The 21,269-nt window shown below is 42.5% G+C and overlaps 1 protein-coding gene across 1 annotated transcript in view; it reads right to left on the bottom strand.

Annotated features, from left to right (window-relative positions):
* Nucleotides 1–21,269, bottom strand: part of urb2 (URB2 ribosome biogenesis homolog) — a 36,107-nt gene that overhangs the window by 6,513 nt on the left and 8,325 nt on the right. Inside the window, exons 9-11 of the mRNA XM_067592085.1 lie at nucleotides 19,684–19,926; nucleotides 16,679–16,775; nucleotides 15,554–15,687 (exon numbers count right to left, since the gene is read on the bottom strand). Coding sequence (XP_067448186.1) covers nucleotides 15,554–15,687; nucleotides 16,679–16,775; nucleotides 19,684–19,926 — 474 coding nt within the window. The remainder of the gene's footprint in view (nucleotides 1–15,553; nucleotides 15,688–16,678; nucleotides 16,776–19,683; nucleotides 19,927–21,269) is intronic.

Here is a 21,269-nt window from a genome sequence, read left to right as displayed (position 1 = left end):
TGCCATGGCGACACATCCTTCGCCATGAAATACGATGGTGTATTTTAGGGATAAGGGATGGGTCTACAGTCACGAAACTTGGCACACATGTCTGGAGCGACACCAGCTAAAATCCTGGATAGGTCATTTGCATAGACGTGACAATATGGCTCAACAGCGCCCCCTTGAAAATTTCAAAATTGTAGCCCCGCCTTCCAGATGAACCTAGGAAAATGAAATTCGGGAGGCTAATGTATCATGTCAAGACGCACAAAAAAGCCTCTTGGAGCCATATCGTAAGTCCTACAGGAAGTCGGCCATCTTGATAAAAGTGGTCATTTTTCGCGTTTTTTTGACCATTTCGCATACCTTGTATTTTAACGAACTCCTCCTACAGAATTCATGGTAACGACTTCAAAATCAGTGTGTGTCATCTACACTAGTGTGTGATCAAAAGTTATCAAAACATTTACTTAGCATTGAAGCGTGTGGCCGTGGCGTGGCGTTGAGTTTTGATGTTTCGCCATGACAGGCGAAATTGCTATAAGTTTAGTGTAAATGCTGGAGTCTACACCAAACTTTACATGTTTGATAAGACTCCCAGCCTGAACACGTCTAAATACCAATATTCAGTCAGTGATGAAAACTGGCTCCATAGCGCCCCCTACCACATTTCAATGCAGCAGCCCCTGCAGCAGGCAGAGTAGGTGATTGAGGATGTGACGTTAATTTCCCCTTGCACTGTCTGAAAACAGCTCAGGGGTCCGTTTCACAAAGCAGGTTCAACAAACTCTGAGTCTAATCCTGAACTCTGAGTTGATCTACTCTGAGATAGAAAACTCTGAGTTTCCGGTTCCAGAACAGCTGATTTGAGTCAGTTTAATCAACTCGGAGTAGTTTCACCTGGAGTTAAGCGCGTGCACCACAACTATAAAAAGCCAGCATCAATGGAGCCCCGATTCAACGAGTCACCATGGCAACGGGGAAGAGGATGGCTGCGTTTTTCGCCCCCCTAGAACTAGACATCTTAATTCGCTCATACGACGAGTTTGAGCATGTTTTCAGAAAGAAGTGCAACACCGCTGCAGCTACAAAAGAGAGGGAGACGGCTGCTGCTCGGTCATTGCGTAAGTTTAAATGTAGTCCTTTGTAATCACAATAATATTACAGAGGAAAACTGCTTGAATGGTGGCCTATTAATTTATTTCATTTAGGTCCAAGCGCACTTGGCAGCAGTTTAGGATGAAATTTAAAAACATTGTTCAAACAGGTGAGACCTCGGCATAATCTCATGGGGGAACCTCATTTTGATCATGTTTTACATTGTAAAGTAAATATTAAGTGGCTGTTTGACTGTGCAGTTGTTTTATCCCCAACATAATGCTGGTTTCACACACATAAATGTCTTCTCATCTACATCATGTTCTGTTAAATAATTAATCCTATTTAAACTAACACAGACTTCTACTCAGCCAACAGAAAGAAGGCAGATGCCCGTAAAACGGGTGGTGGTCCAGCACCGCCACCTCTAACGGAGGCAGAGGAGCTGGCCCTAAGCCAGACTTTAGGAAGGCCAGTGGCTGGCTCCGACATTGTACAAAAAACTTTTGCAAACCATTTGCAAAGAAACGCAGCGCAACACACAATATCTGCTGGGATGTGAGAGCATGACTACGATTGGTAATGTTGCAAATGTAAAGACGGCTTAGGTTGTGTATGTAGATGATGGACTGTGACGTGAAACGGTACCGCTCAAAAAGATAATGGCTGGAAATGCTAGAACATCTATGCGTGGTCTGATAACCATCTCTCGACGAATATTTAATTCTCTGCGCAGTAATGCTGCACCTTCATCCACGGGATCGTTATCAAAAGGACATGCCATGTTAGTGAAAAAAAGTCGCCACTTACTGTGCCTAATGGACTTCTAATATACTGACTCTGATTTTTTTTTTAATTTATTTATTTTTTTTAATGATTTCTTTAAATGACAGACGGCAGAACTAGGCTACGCCAAAACTCGCCTGCTGCCTGAATGAATGAGGAAATCAAATGGAGTGTGTGGCTCTGAAAGAGGGCGGAGACTGAGAGAAAGTCGAGGTTCATTGAGAAAAACCTGGTCCCGACCAGGTTAGATTCATAGAGTCTGTTGCTACGGTAACTGACCGAGAGCTTAAGTTACCCCTCTCTCTGAAACAGGCTAGAGTTATCCCTCTTTCTCTGGTTTGAGTTACCTCCCTTTTTGAAACGGAAAACTCAGAGTTTCCCTCATTTCAGGGTTAACAGACTCTGAGTTTTCACTAAACCTGCTTTGTAAAACGGACCCCAGGTCTGGGGACATCTATATTCCCGTGACAGAAGCCCTTCACCAGCGCCGAGCCCCGACATACGCAAGGACGCGAGGGCCCGATCATCGCTGCTTGCAGCTTTAATTATTATTATTATTATTATTATTATTATTATTATTATTATTATTGCGACTCTTTGACCTCAAATAACTTCTACAAACGTGTACCAAAACTCACCGAAATTGGCGTGCGCGTCAGTTCTGGTGAAAATCGCAGATTTTATGCGTCTCGCAAAAAATGCGGGGAAAAATGGCTCGACAGCGCCACCTAGAAAATTAAGAAAAGCGAGCCCCACGATACAGATGGTCGTAGAACAATGAAATTTGGTGTGCTTATATATCATGACCAGACGCACCAAAAAGTCTCTTGGAGCCATACCCTAAATCCAACAGGAAGTCGGCCATTTTGGTTCAAAGTTGCGATTTTCAGGCCAATTTTGCCGTTTTTAGCCCGCGTACTTTAACGAACTCCTCCTAGGGATTTGACCTCAGCAACTTGAAATTCGGTCAGTATCATCTACAGACCTGGGAGATGAAAAGTTATCAAAACGGTGAGTTTTCGACATTGTTGAGGGGGTGTGGTCGGGCGGCGAATTTCGATCCTTCGCCGTGAAAATTCAAACAGCCATAACTCCGGCATGCACGATCCTAAGAGACCCAAACCTTTTGTGCTTGGAAAGAGTCCCGTCCTGAACACATCCATGTGTCAATATTGGATATGAGTCATAGCGCCACCTACTGGCAACAGGAAGTTACATGTTTTACACTTTGACGCTCTGTGGGTGGCACGGTGATGGGATCCACCTCAAATTTACTCAGAATAGCCTAAAGACCTTGGAGATGGTATATTATGAAGTTGGTGACTTTTCGTGGAAAGGTGTTGCCATGACGACGCGGCGAATTTCGATGTCTCGCCATGAAATTTCAAAGCCTTATAACTTGACTCCACATGGTCTGATCTTTTCCAAATTTCATATGCTTGTTAAGAGTCCCGGTCTGAACACATTGTCAGGCCCATATTTAGTGAGAGTCATAGCGCCACCTACTGGCAACAGGAAGTATCATGCGTCGTTCTTTGTTGTATTACTCCTAGGAAATTTGGCCGATGCATCTGAAATTGACTCAGCTAAGATGTAAGACCTTGGTGATGCTACATTGGGTAGGTCATGACCCATGACCAAACGCCGTTGCCATGGCGACACATCCTTCGCCATGAAATACGATGCTGTATTTTAGGGATAAGGGATGGGTCTACAGTCACGAAACTTGGCACACATGTCTGGAGCGACACCAGCTAAAATCCTGGATAGGTCATTTGCATAGACGTGACAATATGGCTCAACAGCGCCCCCTTGAAAATTTCAAAATTGTAGCCCCGCCTTCCAGATGAACCTAGGAAAATGAAATTCGGGAGGCTAATGTATCATGTCAAGACGCACAAAAAAGCCTCTTGGAGCCATATCGTAAGTCCTACAGGAAGTCGGCCATCTTGATAAAAGTGGTCATTTTTCGCGTTTTTTTGACCATTTGGCATACCTTGTATTTTAACGAACTCCTCCTACAGAATTCATGGTAACGACTTCAAAATCAGTGTGTGTCATCTACACTAGTGTGTGATCAAAAGTTATCAAAACATTTACTTAGCATTGAAGCGTGTGGCCGTGGCGTGGCGTTGAGTTTTGATGTTTCGCCATGACAGGCGAAATTGCTATAAGTTTAGTGTAAATGCTGGAGTCTACACCAAACTTTACATGTTTGATAAGACTCCCAGCCTGAACACGTCTAAATACCAATATTCAGTCAGTGATGAAAACTGGCTCCATAGCGCCCCCTACGACATTTCAATGCAGCAGCCCCTGCAGCAGGCAGAGTAGGTGATTGAGGATGTGACGTTAATTTCCCCTTGCACTGTCTGAAAACAGCTCAGGGGTCCGTTTCACAAAGCAGGTTCAACAAACTCTGAGTCTAATCCTGAACTCTGAGTTGATCTACTCTGAGATAGAAAACTCTGAGTTTCCGGTTCCAGAACAGCTGATTTGAGTCAGTTTAATCAACTCGGAGTAGTTTCACCTGGAGTTAAGCGCGTGCACCACAACTATAAAAAGCCAGCATCAATGGAGCCCCGATTCAACGAGTCACCATGGCAACGGGGAAGAGGATGGCTGCGTTTTTCGCCCCCCTAGAACTAGACATCTTAATTCGCTCATACGACGAGTTTGAGCATGTTTTCAGAAAGAAGTGCAACACCGCTGCAGCTACAAAAGAGAGGGAGACGGCTGCTGCTCGGTCATTGCGTAAGTTTAAATGTAGTCCTTTGTGATCACAATAATATTACAGAGGAAAACTGCTTGAATGGTGGCCTATTAATTTATTTCATTTAGGTCCAAGCGCACTTGGCAGCAGTTTAGGATGAAATATAAAAACATTGTTCAAACAGGTGAGACCTCGGCATAATCTCATGGGGGAACCTCATTTTGATCATGTTTTACATTGTAAAGTAAATATTAAGTGGCTGTTTGACTGAGCAGTTGTTTTATCCCCAACATAATGCTGGTTTCACACACATAAATGTCTTCTCATCTACATCATGTTCTGTTAAATAATTAATCCTATTTAAACTAACACAGACTTCTACTCAGCCAACAGAAAGAAGGCAGATGTCCGTAAAACGGGTGGTGGTCCAGCACCGCCACCTCTAACGGACAGAGGAGCTGGCCATAAGCCAGAATTTAGGAAGGCCAGTGGCTGGCTCCGACATTGTACAAAAAACTTTTGCAAACCATTTGCAAAGAAACGCAGCGCAACACACAATATCTGCTGGGATGTGAGAGCATGACTACGATTGGTAATGTTGCAAATGTAAAGACGGCTTAGGTTGTGTATGTAGATGATGGACTGTGACGTGAAACGGTACCGCTCAAAAAGATAATGGCTGGAAATGCTAGAACATCTATGCGTGGTCTGATAACCATCTCTCGACGAATATTTAATTCTCTGCGCAGTAATGCTGCACCTTCATCCACGGGATCGTTATCAAAAGGACATGCCATGTTAGTGAAAAAAAGTCGCCACTTACTGTGCCTAATGGACTTCTAATATACTGACTCTGATTTTTTTTTTAATTTATTTATTTTTTTTAATGATTTCTTTAAATGACAGACGGCAGAACTAGGCTACGCCAAAACTCGCCTGCTGCCTGAATGAATGAGGAAATCAAATGGAGTGTGTGGCTCTGAAAGAGGGCGGAGACTGAGAGAAAGTCGAGGTTCATTGAGAAAAACCTGGTCCCGACCAGGTTAGATTCATAGAGTCTGTTGCTACGGTAACTGACCGAGAGCTTAAGTTATCTCTCTCTCTGAAACAGGCTAGAGTTATCCCTCTTTCTCTGGTTTGAGTTACCTCCCTTTTTGAAACGGAAAACTCAGAGTTTCCCTCATTTCAGGGTTAACAGACTCTGAGTTTTCACTAAACCTGCTTTGTAAAACGGACCCCAGGTCTGGGGACATCTATATGCCCGTGACAGAAGCCCTTCACCAGCGCCGAGCCCCGACATACGCAAGGACGCGAGGGCCCGATCATCGCTGCTTGCAGCTTTAATTATTATTATTATTAGGGCCCGAGCGCTGACCAGCGCGAAGCCCTCTTGTTTCCAAAGGAATTATTATTATTATTATTATTATTATTATTATTATTATTATTATTATTCTTATTATTATTATTATTATTGCGACTCTTTGACCTCAAATAACTTCTACAAACGTGTACCAAAACTCACCGAAATTGGCGTGCGCGTCAGTTCTGGTGAAAATCGCAGATTTTATGCGTCTCGCAAAAAATGCGGGGAAAAATGGCTCGACAGCGCCACCTAGAAAATTAAGAAAAGTGAGCCCCACGATACAGATGGTCGTAGAACAATGAAATTTGGTGTGCTTATATATCATGACCAGACGCACCAAAAAGTCTCTTGGAGCCATACCCTAAATCCAACAGGAAGTCGGCCATTTTGGTTCAAAGTTGCGATTTTCAGGCCAATTTTGCCGTTTTTAGCCCGCGTACTTTAACGAACTCCTCCTAGGGATTTGACCTCAGCAACTTGAAATTCGGTCAGTATCATCTACAGACCTGGGAGATGAAAAGTTATCAAAACGGTGAGTTTTCGACATTGTTGAGGGGGTGTGGTCGGGCGGCGAATTTCGATCCTTCGCCGTGAAAATTCAAACAGCCATAACTCCGGCATGCACGATCCTAAGAGACCCAAACCTTTTGTGCTTGGAAAGAGTCCCGTCCTGAACACATCCATGTGTCAATATTGGATGTGAGTCATAGCGCCACCTACTGGCAACAGGAAGTTACATGTTTTACACTTTGACGCTCTGTGGGTGGCACGGTGATGGGATCCACCTCAAATTTACTCAGAATAGCCTAAAGACCTTGGAGATGGTATATTATGAAGTTGGTGACTTTTCGTGGAAAGGTGTTGCCATGGCGACGCGGAGAATTTCGATGTGACGCCATGAAATTTCAATGCCTTATAACTTGACTCCACATGGTCTGATCTTTTCCAAATTTCATATGCTTGTTAAGAGTCCCGGTCTGAACACATTTTCAGGCCCATATTTAGTGAGAGTCATAGCGCCACCTACTGGCAACAGGAAGTATCATGCGTCGTTCTTTGTTGTATTACTCCTAGGAAATTTGGCCGATGCATCTGAAATTGACTCAGCTAAGATGTAAGACCTTGGTGATGCTACATTGGGTAGGTCATGACCTATGACCAAACGCCGTTGCCATGGCGACACATCCTTCGCCATGAAATACGATGGTGTATTTTAGGGATAAGGGATGGGTCTACAGTCACGAAACTTGGCACACATGTCTGGAGCGACACCAGCTAAAATCCTGGATAGGTCATTTGCATAGACGTGACAATATGGCTCAACAGCGCCCCCTTGAAAATTTCAAAATTGTAGCCCCGCCTTCCAGATGAACCTAGGAAAATGAAATTCGGGAGGCTAATGTATCATGTCAAGACGCACAAAAAAGCCTCTTGGAGCCATATCGTAAGTCCTACAGGAAGTCGGCCATCTTGATAAAAGTGGTCATTTTTCGCGTTTTTTTGACCATTTCGCATACCTTGTATTTTAACGAACTCCTCCTACAGAATTCATGGTAACGACTTCAAAATCAGTGTGTGTCATCTACACTAGTGTGTGATCAAAAGTTATCAAAACATTTACTTAGCATTGAAGCGTGTGGCCGTGGCGTGGCGTTGAGTTTTGATGTTTCGCCATGACAGGCGAAATTGCTATAAGTTTAGTGTAAATGCTGGAGTCTACACCAAACTTTACATGTTTGATAAGACTCCCAGCCTGAACACGTCTAAATACCAATATTCAGTCAGTGATGAAAACTGGCTCCATAGCGCCCCCTACCACATTTCAATGCAGCAGCCCCTGCAGCAGGCAGAGTAGGTGATTGAGGATGTGACGTTAATTTCCCCTTGCACTGTCTGAAAACAGCTCAGGGGTCCGTTTCACAAAGCAGGTTCAACAAACTCTGAGTCTAATCCTGAACTCTGAGTTGATCTACTCTGAGATAGAAAACTCTGAGTTTCCGGTTCCAGAACAGCTGATTTGAGTCAGTTTAATCAACTCGGAGTAGTTTCACCTGGAGTTAAGCGCGTGCACCACAACTATAAAAAGCCAGCATCAATGGAGCCCCGATTCAACGAGTCACCATGGCAACGGGGAAGAGGATGGCTGCGTTTTTCGCCCCCCTAGAACTAGACATCTTAATTCGCTCATACGACGAGTTTGAGCATGTTTTCAGAAAGAAGTGCAACACCGCTGCAGCTGCAAAAGAGAGGGAGACGGCTGCTGCTCGGTCATTGCGTAAGTTTAAATGTAGTCCTTTGTAATCACAATAATATTACAGAGGAAAACTGCTTGAATGGTGGCCTATTAATTTATTTCATTTAGGTCCAAGCGCACTTGGCAGCAGTTTAGGATGAAATTTAAAAACATTGTTCAAACAGGTGAGACCTCGGCATAATCTCATGGGGGAACCTCATTTTGATCATGTTTTACATTGTAAAGTAAATATTAAGTGGCTGTTTGACTGTGCAGTTGTTTTATCCCCAACATAATGCTGGTTTCACACACATAAATGTCTTCTCATCTACATCATGTTCTGTTAAATAATTAATCCTATTTAAACTAACACAGACTTCTACTCAGCCAACAGAAAGAAGGCAGATGCCCGTAAAACGGGTGGTGGTCCAGCACCGCCACCTCTAACGGAGGCAGAGGAGCTGGCCCTAAGCCAGACTTTAGGAAGGCCAGTGGCTGGCTCCGACATTGTACAAAAAACTTTTGCAAACCATTTGCAAAGAAACGCAGCGCAACACACAATATCTGCTGGGATGTGAGAGCATGACTACGATTGGTAATGTTGCAAATGTAAAGACGGCTTAGGTTGTGTATGTAGATGATGGACTGTGACGTGAAACGGTACCGCTCAAAAAGATAATGGCTGGAAATGCTAGAACATCTATGCGTGGTCTGATAACCATCTCTCGACGAATATTTAATTCTCTGCGCAGTAATGCTGCACCTTCATCCACGGGATCGTTATCAAAAGGACATGCCATGTTAGTGAAAAAAAGTCGCCACTTACTGTGCCTAATGGACTTCTAATATACTGACTCTGATTTTTTTTTTAATTTATTTATTTTTTTTAATGATTTCTTTAAATGACAGACGGCAGAACTAGGCTACGCCAAAACTCGCCTGCTGCCTGAATGAATGAGGAAATCAAATGGAGTGTGTGGCTCTGAAAGAGGGCGGAGACTGAGAGAAAGTCGAGGTTCATTGAGAAAAACCTGGTCCCGACCAGGTTAGATTCATAGAGTCTGTTGCTACGGTAACTGACCGAGAGCTTAAGTTACCCCTCTCTCTGAAACAGGCTAGAGTTATCCCTCTTTCTCTGGTTTGAGTTACCTCCCTTTTTGAAACGGAAAACTCAGAGTTTCCCTCATTTCAGGGTTAACAGACTCTGAGTTTTCACTAAACCTGCTTTGTAAAACGGACCCCAGGTCTGGGGACATCTATATTCCCGTGACAGAAGCCCTTCACCAGCGCCGAGCCCCGACATACGCAAGGACGCGAGGGCCCGATCATCGCTGCTTGCAGCTTTAATTATTATTATTATTATTATTATTGCGACTCTTTGACCTCAAATAACTTCTACAAACGTGTACCAAAACTCACCGAAATTGGCGTGCGCGTCAGTTCTGGTGAAAATCGCAGATTTTATGCGTCTCGCAAAAAATGCGGGGAAAAATGGCTCGACAGCGCCACCTAGAAAATTAAGAAAAGCGAGCCCCACGATACAGATGGTCGTAGAACAATGAAATTTGGTGTGCTTATATATCATGACCAGACGCACCAAAAAGTCTCTTGGAGCCATACCCTAAATCCAACAGGAAGTCGGCCATTTTGGTTCAAAGTTGCGATTTTCAGGCCAATTTTGCCGTTTTTAGCCCGCGTACTTTAACGAACTCCTCCTAGGGATTTGACCTCAGCAACTTGAAATTCGGTCAGTATCATCTACAGACCTGGGAGATGAAAAGTTATCAAAACGGTGAGTTTTCGACATTGTTGAGGGGGTGTGGTCGGGCGGCGAATTTCGATCCTTCGCCGTGAAAATTCAAACAGCCATAACTCCGGCATGCACGATCCTAAGAGACCCAAACCTTTTGTGCTTGGAAAGAGTCCCGTCCTGAACACATCCATGTGTCAATATTGGATGTGAGTCATAGCGCCACCTACTGGCAACAGGAAGTTACATGTTTTACACTTTGACGCTCTGTGGGTGGCACGGTGATGGGATCCACCTCAAATTTACTCAGAATAGCCTAAAGACCTTGGAGATGGTATATTATGAAGTTGGTGACTTTTCGTGGAAAGGTGTTGCCATGGCGACGCGGAGAATTTCGATGTGACGCCATGAAATTTCAATGCCTTATAACTTGACTCCACATGGTCTGATCTTTTCCAAATTTCATATGCTTGTTAAGAGTCCCGGTCTGAACACATTTTCAGGCCCATATTTAGTGAGAGTCATAGCGCCACCTACTGGCAACAGGAAGTATCATGCGTCGTTCTTTGTTGTATTACTCCTAGGAAATTTGGCCGATGCATCTGAAATTGACTCAGCTAAGATGTAAGACCTTGGTGATGCTACATTGGGTAGGTCATGACCTATGACCAAACGCCGTTGCCATGGCGACACATCCTTCGCCATGAAATACGATGGTGTATTTTAGGGATAAGGGATGGGTCTACAGTCACGAAACTTGGCACACATGTCTGGAGCGACACCAGCTAAAATCCTGGATAGGTCATTTGCATAGACGTGACAATATGGCTCAACAGCGCCCCCTTGAAAATTTCAAAATTGTAGCCCCGCCTTCCAGATGAACCTAGGAAAATGAAATTCGGGAGGCTAATGTATCATGTCAAGACGCACAAAAAAGCCTCTTGGAGCCATATCGTAAGTCCTACAGGAAGTCGGCCATCTTGATAAAAGTGGTCATTTTTCGCGTTTTTTTGACCATTTCGCATACCTTGTATTTTAACGAACTCCTCCTACAGAATTCATGGTAACGACTTCAAAATCAGTGTGTGTCATCTACACTAGTGTGTGATCAAAAGTTATCAAAACATTTACTTAGCATTGAAGCGTGTGGCCGTGGCGTGGCGTTGAGTTTTGATGTTTCGCCATGACAGGCGAAATTGCTATAAGTTTAGTGTAAATGCTGGAGTCTACACCAAACTTTACATGTTTGATAAGACTCCCAGCCTGAACACGTCTAAATACCAATATTCAGTCAGTGATGAAAACTGGCTCCATAGCGCCCCCTACCACATTTCAATGCAGCAGCCCCTGCAGCAGGCAGAGTAGGTGATTGAGGATGTGACGTTAATTTCCCCTTGCACTGTCTGAAAACAGCTCAGGGGTCCGTTTCACAAAGCAGGTTCAACAAACTCTGAGTCTAATCCTGAACTCTGAGTTGATCTACTCTGAGATAGAAAACTCTGAGTTTCCGGTTCCAGAACAGCTGATTTGAGTCAGTTTAATCAACTCGGAGTAGTTTCACCTGGAGTTAAGCGCGTGCACCACAACTATAAAAAGCCAGCATCAATGGAGCCCCGATTCAACGAGTCACCATGGCAACGGGGAAGAGGATGGCTGCGTTTTTCGCCCCCCTAGAACTAGACATCTTAATTCGCTCATACGACGAGTTTGAGCATGTTTTCAGAAAGAAGTGCAACACCGCTGCAGCTGCAAAAGAGAGGGAGACGGCTGCTGCTCGGTCATTGCGTAAGTTTAAATGTAGTCCTTTGTAATCACAATAATATTACAGAGGAAAACTGCTTGAATGGTGGCCTATTAATTTATTTCATTTAGGTCCAAGCGCACTTGGCAGCAGTTTAGGATGAAATTTAAAAACATTGTTCAAACAGGTGAGACCTCGGCATAATCTCATGGGGGAACCTCATTTTGATCATGTTTTACATTGTAAAGTAAATATTAAGTGGCTGTTTGACTGTGCAGTTGTTTTATCCCCAACATAATGCTGGTTTCACACACATAAATGTCTTCTCATCTACATCATGTTCTGTTAAATAATTAATCCTATTTAAACTAACACAGACTTCTACTCAGCCAACAGAAAGAAGGCAGATGCCCGTAAAACGGGTGGTGGTCCAGCACCGCCACCTCTAACGGAGGCAGAGGAGCTGGCCCTAAGCCAGACTTTAGGAAGGCCAGTGGCTGGCTCCGACATTGTACAAAAAACTTTTGCAAACCATTTGCAAAGAAACGCAGCGCAACACACAATATCTGCTGGGATGTGAGAGCATGACTACGATTGGTAATGTTGCAAATGTAAAGACGGCTTAGGTTGTGTATGTAGATGATGGACTGTGACGTGAAACGGTACCGCTCAAAAAGATAATGGCTGGAAATGCTAGAACATCTATGCGCGGTCTGATAACCATCTCTCGACGAATATTTAATTCTCTGCGCAGTAATGCTGCACCTTCATCCACGGGATCGTTATCAAAAGGACATGCCATGTTAGTGAAAAAAAGTCGCCACTTACTGTGCCTAATGGACTTCTAATATACTGACTCTGATTTTTTTTTTAATTTATTTATTTTTTTTAATGATTTCTTTAAATGACAGACGGCAGAACTAGGCTACGCCAAAACTCGCCTGCTGCCTGAATGAATGAGGAAATCAAATGGAGTGTGTGGCTCTGAAAGAGGGCGGAGACTGAGAGAAAGTCGAGGTTCATTGAGAAAAACCTGGTCCCGACCAGGTTAGATTCATAGAGTCTGTTGCTACGGTAACTGACCGAGAGCTTAAGTTACCCCTCTCTCTGAAACAGGCTAGAGTTATCCCTCTTTCTCTGGTTTGAGTTACCTCCCTTTTTGAAACGGAAAACTCAGAGTTTCCCTCATTTCAGGGTTAACAGACTCTGAGTTTTCACTAAACCTGCTTTGTAAAACGGACCCCAGGTCTGGGGACATCTATATTCCCGTGACAGAAGCCCTTCACCAGCGCCGAGCCCCGACATACGCAAGGACGCGAGGGCCCGATCATCGCTGCTTGCAGCTTTAATTCATTTTAAAGTTCTTTTTGTTTCATACAGTATCATTTTTAAACTATACTGAGCTTCTTAAGTGACACAGATCCATAAAATCTGATCCAGTCTATGTCCCCTAATAGAAGCAGCAAAAGGCTCCCGAGTCTTATGAAAACCAGGAGGTGCAAACACATCTACCTGTTTGACAGAGGCTGAGCAGTGTGTTGAGCCAGCTACACAACACACACACACACACACACACACACACACACACACAGAGAAACACATGACAAACAACACCTCTTGTGCTCAGTGAACCCTGCAAAACAAGCAAGCACAATACTCAAAAAGTGGCCAGTTATTCATCCCTGACACATTATATCCCCACAGGTGTAGGTGTTACAGCACCATGACCCGATGATCCGCACAGTCCTTTGACATTCATCGTCACAAAGAGTGTGAAGATGATGGCCGCTCTGTGCTGCTCGCTGTGTTTTGTTAAATGATGAAATGAAACCCGGCTCTCCTAATGACAGGCTTGACATGGGGTTTTCTTTTTTTGACAAACAAAGCTAGGTTTTCAAATATCATGTGGAGCAGTAGTTTACTAAAGTTACAGTAAGTGGCACGCCGAACAATTAACAAATACCTGGTATTGTTATTATACCTGAATCTGAGTTCAGTGCTGCCCGCAGAGAACAGGAGCCCAGTGGTAACACACTACTGTGAAGCCAAAGTGATGTTTATGTCTGTGGTACAGAGCTAGTTTTGTGGCCTACCAGTCCTCGGGGGCACCTGGAAGCTGATGAGTCACAGTCTTTACTCCAAACACTTTTGCACTTGTCACTTAAAGCTGTTTTGCCAAAGTACACAAATGCTACATTTTGTTTACACTGTGCATGAGGCTCTTACCTGTACTACTGCCTATCCCAGGTGTACTCACATAAAAGTCTTACAAGTCCACTTCATACATTTCCACCACATCAAAGGTCTGGTAAGGCTGCATTATGTAATGATATTTCAATACAAAATCTCCAGAACTCTGTACATGAACAGCATCTCTGTATTAAAGGGAGATGTGACACCTTCGCTGTGAAACCAAGTCCTTAAACTTGAGCATAAAAAGGGTTTAGTTTTATGGTTCTTCCCTCTGTGTTTTTGGGATAGTTTTGTTCAAAACAGACATATTTGGTGGTGTTTTAAGTTCCCACTCTTCATTATGGCCACTGTTTCACTGTAAATCAATCACAATGATCTTATACTTCCCTCAGGCAAAATGAAAACGCATTTCTCAGTCCAACATGAGAACGATGTATCACTCAAAAGTGCTCTGGGTACCTATACAGTAGGTAAAGAGGACTTGACTACTTACTGTATGCTGAATTATGTAACATTTGGGTAGATCAACAAATACAAATAAATATTAAAATATCTTTTCCTAATATATAACATTGTTTTCGGCTTATTGAAAGCTTTGTCACCTAAACTTAATGTCTCTCTTTGCTGCTGTTGTGTCCAATTTGCAACTGTAAGTGCAATCACGACACGTTTAACTAAAATAAATACAAGTACAATAAAGTTACATTTAATTAAGGTTTTTTAATAGAAAAGCAAGCCCACCTTATTCATGATTAAGTCATAAAAACTCAATTTTTGCCGCTGTTTTATTCTGGCCTAATAACACCTGGCTGCTGCATAGAAAGTTCAGTTCAGGCTATGAGCCATTAAAAACAGTTCTGACACAGAAAAGCTAAATCACCCCTGACTCACAAAGAGGTCCATCTCTTTAAAAAGCCCCATTAAAAGCACAATAAAAATCCAATTTCAGGAATATTAGATGACTCAGGCAGAGCTGAAAGAATCTCGTATACCTCTTCCTCACTATTTCTATCTGTCTGTCCGTCCATTCATCCAGTCTGTCTTTCTGTCGGTCTGGTACTTTCATGTCTTCCTCTCTGCTGGAAAATGCTGAGTCAGGTTGGCGTCATGTTAAGTACAGTCTGGTAGCAGAGAGGAGTTGCGTTCACAAACCAGACGTGACTCACCGCTTTGAGGGAACATCAACCCTGATGCTTTATTCCAGCACACTGGTACAGTTACAGTAAGCCTCGGCCTGTTCATTGAGATTTGTGAACACTTACAATCTGGCCAATGAAAAAAGAACACTTCCCCATCTCTGTTTCTGAGCGTCAGCATCTCCGTCACTCTGCTCAGCTGAACCTCGCCAGCTCAACACAGAACCAGCAGACAAACTAGGCTGGATCAAAGGATCAGCTGAGATCCTGCTGCCTCATTCATACGTGTGTGTGTGTCACTCACAGCTGTAGAAAATCACCGGGGATGACAGATGGTCTTAGATGAGGAACTCTGTTGACTCTATAATACTATAACTGTGTGTATTGACTCTATAATACTATGACTGTGTGTGTGTGTGTGTTTACGGTTTCATTCCTCTGTCAACACATTGTAAAACCATCAGAAAGAGTTATTTTCCAACCTGTATATTGGCAAAAAAAGACATAGTAAGCACTCAAAATGTGTGTGTGTGTGTGTGTGTGTGTGTGTGTGCCTACCTTCTGCAGCTCTGTGACATATTCTGCCACCATGAAGGCCGACAGTGTAGTGAAACTCTCAGCAACGGCAGCAATGTGAGAGTACATCCTTTCAATCAGTCTGGAGCACTGCAGATACACTTCACTGTCTGGACCTTGAGAAAAAGAAGAGACTGATGTTACTTCATTAACCTGTTTACACGACGAAAGCGGAGTTTACAGTGAGTGTAGAGCGTTATAGCCGAGACTTAATGTTTTGGCAGTTTCCCCTAGGCTTTCGAATTGCCTCTATTTCAATAATGATGCTGCTATACGACACTGTAATTGCACTATCAGACTTAAATGTTTTTTTTTTTCAAGCCAAAGTAATAAATCAACTTGGAGGCTATGAGGAAATTGGGTTATTAGCGGAGCGGAAAATAGGATTGGATACTTCAACAACTTGCTAAAACAGCACTCCTGTTGGCTTGTTAAGAGTCATTTCTGTGATGACTATGTAGAGATTTCTGCCACAGATGTCAGCAGTTTACAGTGAATTTAGACTGAAAAATGAGTCAAGATTGTCAGTGTTCCCTGTCTCAACATTTCTCTGGCAGGCTGCTGCATAGTAAATATCAAGCTCTGCTATCAGTGATGAAGTGCCGAAATGTTCTTGGACATGAGTTCTTACTGACCAGTGCCACGACCTTTGACCTCTCTCAGGAGCAAATGGTAGAAAGATATGTTTTTAAAGTCAAAAAGCATCAAACTGAGGTTAAAGTTCAATATTAAGTACATTTCTCCTAATCTGTTACTGAACACACTAAACCCTGTGTAAAAACTTAAAATGCATCCAACATCATATTGATGAGGTTTATTCCGTTAGACCGTGAGGACTTTCATAAGTGTTTCTATCTCAATGAAGTCTTCAGAGGCAGCCCTTGCCTAATATCAGACAGAATTGCCAACTCAACTTGGTGGAGTGGGCAGATTCAAAGGTCTAGACTCAGGCAGCGTCATCTCTCAACTACCCAATTTTCCAAGTATATACAAACAAAATCTTCGCACAGACGAAATTATAATGTTTCACTCCAAGCCTATAGCTTTTCCTCCACTTTAATTTCTGGCAATGTAATGAGTCTACTTGTCTGAGCCTGTATGTGTTACCTGTGTCATTGTCTCCTCTCTGCCGACCCTCGTGCATGATGGACGCCACCAGACGATGAAAGACATTCAAGAATGTCGGAGCTGCGTTCAACATCACCTGAACACACACGAGAAGTAAACGGTTATACAATATGTTCCTTTTATACAGTTGTTGTCAGATTAGGAAGTAGAATGAACCTGTATTGTATGCTGGATGGTCATAATGGCACCTTTGGTTTTTTTCTGCTTGTAAATGAATGTAAAACATTAAGAATGCTTAATTAGTATATTAAATAATCTATCCATACATTAATTCTTGAACTATGTAAGGATATCCAGTATTGACATCACAGTGTATGAATAATACTAATTCACAGCTTTTATACAGTAGTCCACTCTGCCAGACCCACAAATTCATCCAGAACTTTACTTCATATTCTAGTGGTGATTGAATTGTTTCCAAAAAACAAACGTGTTGAATTATGGGATAAAAATGAGAAAAACTAATGAACATTCCAGCAGCAAGCGAGACGGTGTGCAGGAGTTGTGTCTCATTTTTATTAAAGTTGTGCCTTCCTCTGACACATCTGTCACATATTCAGGTGTGCAGAGACTTTTTTTTCAACTGTTTGAGGTTGGATTACAGGGGAATGTGTAAAAAAATGATTCACAAAATATGCAGAACAGTTCCACTTGGTGTAGTGGTGAAAGCATAAAAAAAACAGTGTCTTGGGTTTGAAGATTTCACTCTGTAAACATCAAACAGCTTCAATGAAGCCTTGCGGGAAACATAGAGTATAAATGTGATGTTGTCATTCAGTGTAGTAAAATGTTTTATACTGAGTTTAAATAAAAGTTTTAGGGTGTTAGAAACTGAAAAGAGAAACATTTTTACAACAAAACAATCCTGCAGTTCATCGATCGCATCATTTTCACTGCTCGAGCTGTAACAGAGCAGCCATAAACTTACAGCTCAGAAAATGAGTGAGGTAAAAGTTGGATTCCCACAAGAGCTACGTTTGCATTTCTGTCCCTACCTCTCCCTCTCTCTGTTCTCTATTCGAGGCCTATAGCGAGCTGAGGGAGGGATAAAGACAGAGAGAGAGAAACGAGAGGGGGATGATGTCACCAGCTCTAGTCAGTAATGGTTTCCATCAACCCAAACCCCTCGATGCCAACCTACACTGCATGCCAGCTCCCCTACCTCTCCTTCTCTCTCCACTTCCTCCCTCCTCTCTTGTCCTATCACACCTCCTCTCTCCAGCTCACTCCCCTCTTTCTCTACTTTGTCCTGAAACCTCCCTCGTGTATTGCATTCCAATCACATCTTCCTCTTTTGTTCTCCATCCCCTGCCTCTTCCCTCCTCTCTTTATCACTTATGTCTTTACTCGCTTCTCTTCCCCTATAAATGTACTCCCTTTTCTCCCCCCCCATCCCTCCCTCCTTCTCCACCGGTCTCCTTTGCCACTGTCTTTTGTCCTCACAAACATCTGATATCAGTTAGCTGATTCTTGCCCTGTTTTATTCGGTGCAGCTGGCCCCTTCAGTCCCACTCTGTCACTGTTTCTGAACAAAAAAAAAAAACAAAAAAAACTGTCAACATTTCAGAAAGCGAGAAACAAAGAAATTATCACATTAACACTATTTTAACATGAAGATGGTTGTCAGTGGGTTGGAATGTCGATTCCAATTTAAAAGTTTTACATTTCTCGTAAAGTATGTTTCTACAGGAGGAAAAAATGTTGATCTTATTTGACACAAAACACACACAAAAGCTGAAAATGTGGACATTGTGAGGTTTTCGTGCAGCTGCAGAACGACTCTGGTGAGCTGCAATATCCTTTGGTTTAAAGCGACATTCCTCTGGGACATCATGTGGGCTCAGCAGAGTTTGAGGCACGTACTGCATTCTCTGCATATCATGGATCTGAACAGCAGCCTTGACTTACAATTAACTTCATTACAAGTCACTGAACACAATCTGATAAAGCAGGAAAAACCTTTATATGATTTCACATAAAAACCCGGCACATGATGCACACTAAGGTTTTTCTGGAGGAGTTTTCATGTTCTGTTTGTCCATTGATATGTTTAGACTTCTGCAATATTGTAATATAGCTTTAATTATGGCTTTTCGGTAATTAAAAGCTGTCTTTAAACCTGCAGTGCGGAACTTTTACATATAAATGAACGTCTGTTACATTCAAGCGCTTGCCAAACGAGTTCACACAATGCTGATTAAGCCTATCACCGCCAGATAAATCTCTCTGTATTTCACAGTATACAGAGTTTTTAATCTCGTGTCGGGTTTGACATCCGCTGGCCGGATGAATCCAGCTGGCTCTCTGCTAACTTGAATGGGGATAAAATAATTGAATCGTGCGGCTCTTCTTGACTTTCCAAATGTTATCGGACTGAATGGAACAAATTCTGATAATGAAATGAGTCATTTTGTGGGGGTTGTGTGACGCTAAAGACAATTTATCCACCGTTTTACAGCTGCAACAGTAGTGACGGAGTAGGCTAGGGCTGAGCCTATGACGAAAGCACGCGTAAACAGTGTTTTTGTAATTACTCTCACTGCCAGAAGGGGGAGACAAAAGTCCCGCCCTCCAGCTTTAAGTTATTACAATTTTTTAACATATTCATAAATAAACATATTCATAATATTTTATTTTTATCGTGTGTGTAAATATCCTTTGAAAGCACCAAAGGTCATCAAGTCAATGTTACAAATAAAGACAAGTAATCAAAACTGAGGTGTTGATAAATTGTCGGCACTGCCCAGTCCTACTACCCCCGTTTGCTCCGTTCTTTTTATTTATACGCATTCCTTTGAACATATAACCCCTGATTTATTATGAATTGCTTTTTTTAAATTTATGAATTGCACCTAAAAACCCCAATCAATTTGGAAACACTTTTTTGAAGCGGTATACACTGGCAAGAAACATTTCCTTTTTCCATACATTTATACATCCCCCAGCCATTCATTCCCTCCCTCCACCCATCTGCCTCTTCATACCTGAGGATGACACTGGATGATGGCAAACAGCGTCTCATGAACGGCCAGGAACGCTGACTGGTAGACGACTGGGGTCAAGTGGTCAAGAGGCACCGACTGAAGCGCCCCAAGTACCAAGATCACATGATGAGGGTTGCTGATGAGGCCCTCTCCCTGACGCAGCAGTGATGTCATTGACATTACTGCTGGGATGGTAAAGGGAAGGGTCAGAGAGACGTCCTGACTGGACGATCTTACTAGAGACTGCAACACAGAGAGATGCGAACACAGATGTGTAGTGTAAACAAGCCAGCTATATTCTGCAAATTTCATTTCAACTTCTTAAAGCTTTCTAGGAGTAATTAATTTAAAAATAAGAATAAAAATTAAGAAACTGACAAAGCTGACAACATCGATTGTGTTTGAACAAATTATGATGAATATATATTTTGGATATTACTTTTTTATTAACTCAATACATGTTGTAAGAGAGCTGCATGTTCAAAAAAGTAGGACCTTTAAAACACTGCAATGCATTAACCATATTATGTTTAAAAGAGTATGAAAGAAATACAGAAACGATAGATGACAGGCATATGGATATAGTGAGTGTGGGTAACAGAGGACAGAACAGCATGGTTAGCATATTAAAGTACTCTGTGCTGTGTGTGTGTGTGTGTGTGTGTGTGTGTGTGTGTGTGTGTGTGTGTGTGTGTGTGTGTGTACAGTATGGTTAAGCAGATTGCCTTGTTGTCTGTGTGCTCCACCCAGCAGGCCTGATGGAAAACACATTGACCAAAAGAGCCTGAGTCGAAATTAAAATGAATAGGCATTCCAGCAGAAATCAGCAGACTGTAATTGTCATTTGGCTGCTGAATCACTCAAGACAACTGTCACATGTACTTCCAGCATGCTGTCGCTAAACGATTACTGATGTAGGGCCTAGGAACAAACTGTAAAAAGCTCTCAGAGAAAGTGTGGCACTGTTCCCTGCTTGTCTTAACACAGATGTGGTTGTACTGAGCACTTTAGCTTTCTGGTTTTCTTTCTGACTACACATCAAAAGAATAATTATTTCAATCACAATCTCAATCCGTCCAACAGGTGCACTTTCAGATTTTCTCTGAGTAGCCTTAAACACAAAGCTGGCTTCAGAGGGGCATGTTCTAAAAACATTACAGAGTGTATCCTCTTTCCAGTGATTTTAAACTAGATATGTTCATTTGTAGTAAAGGACTGGACCGACACAATACAGTTTAAATTCTTTTAGGTTGGAAGGCAGCTTTTCTTGCCAGGTTGTCTCCACCCTACCTGTTCAATGGTGACAGAGAAACTAATCTCCCTTATATACATTTCTCCTCATTACGCAAGTTAAAAAAAGAAGGGTTTTCAATCCACTAGCAGTCGTCTGTAGTCACTGAAATACTGTCACCACTCCTGAAGTTTAGATTTGAGCATTTTCAAAATAGTTCAAATAGTCAGCAAGACTGATATGACTGGTTTAGTGCTGATAACAAAATTAATTCATTAGCCTAAGCAACATCTAATCTTACAAACATGATACTCTTAGTACAAGTGCATATACATGTCTCTGAGTTTTATGTGTC

This window comes from Thunnus thynnus, chromosome 1 (assembly GCF_963924715.1).
Source record: "Thunnus thynnus chromosome 1, fThuThy2.1, whole genome shotgun sequence".
NCBI lineage: Eukaryota > Metazoa > Chordata > Actinopteri > Scombriformes > Scombridae > Thunnus > Thunnus thynnus.
This window is presented reverse-complemented; position numbering and strand designations above follow the sequence as displayed.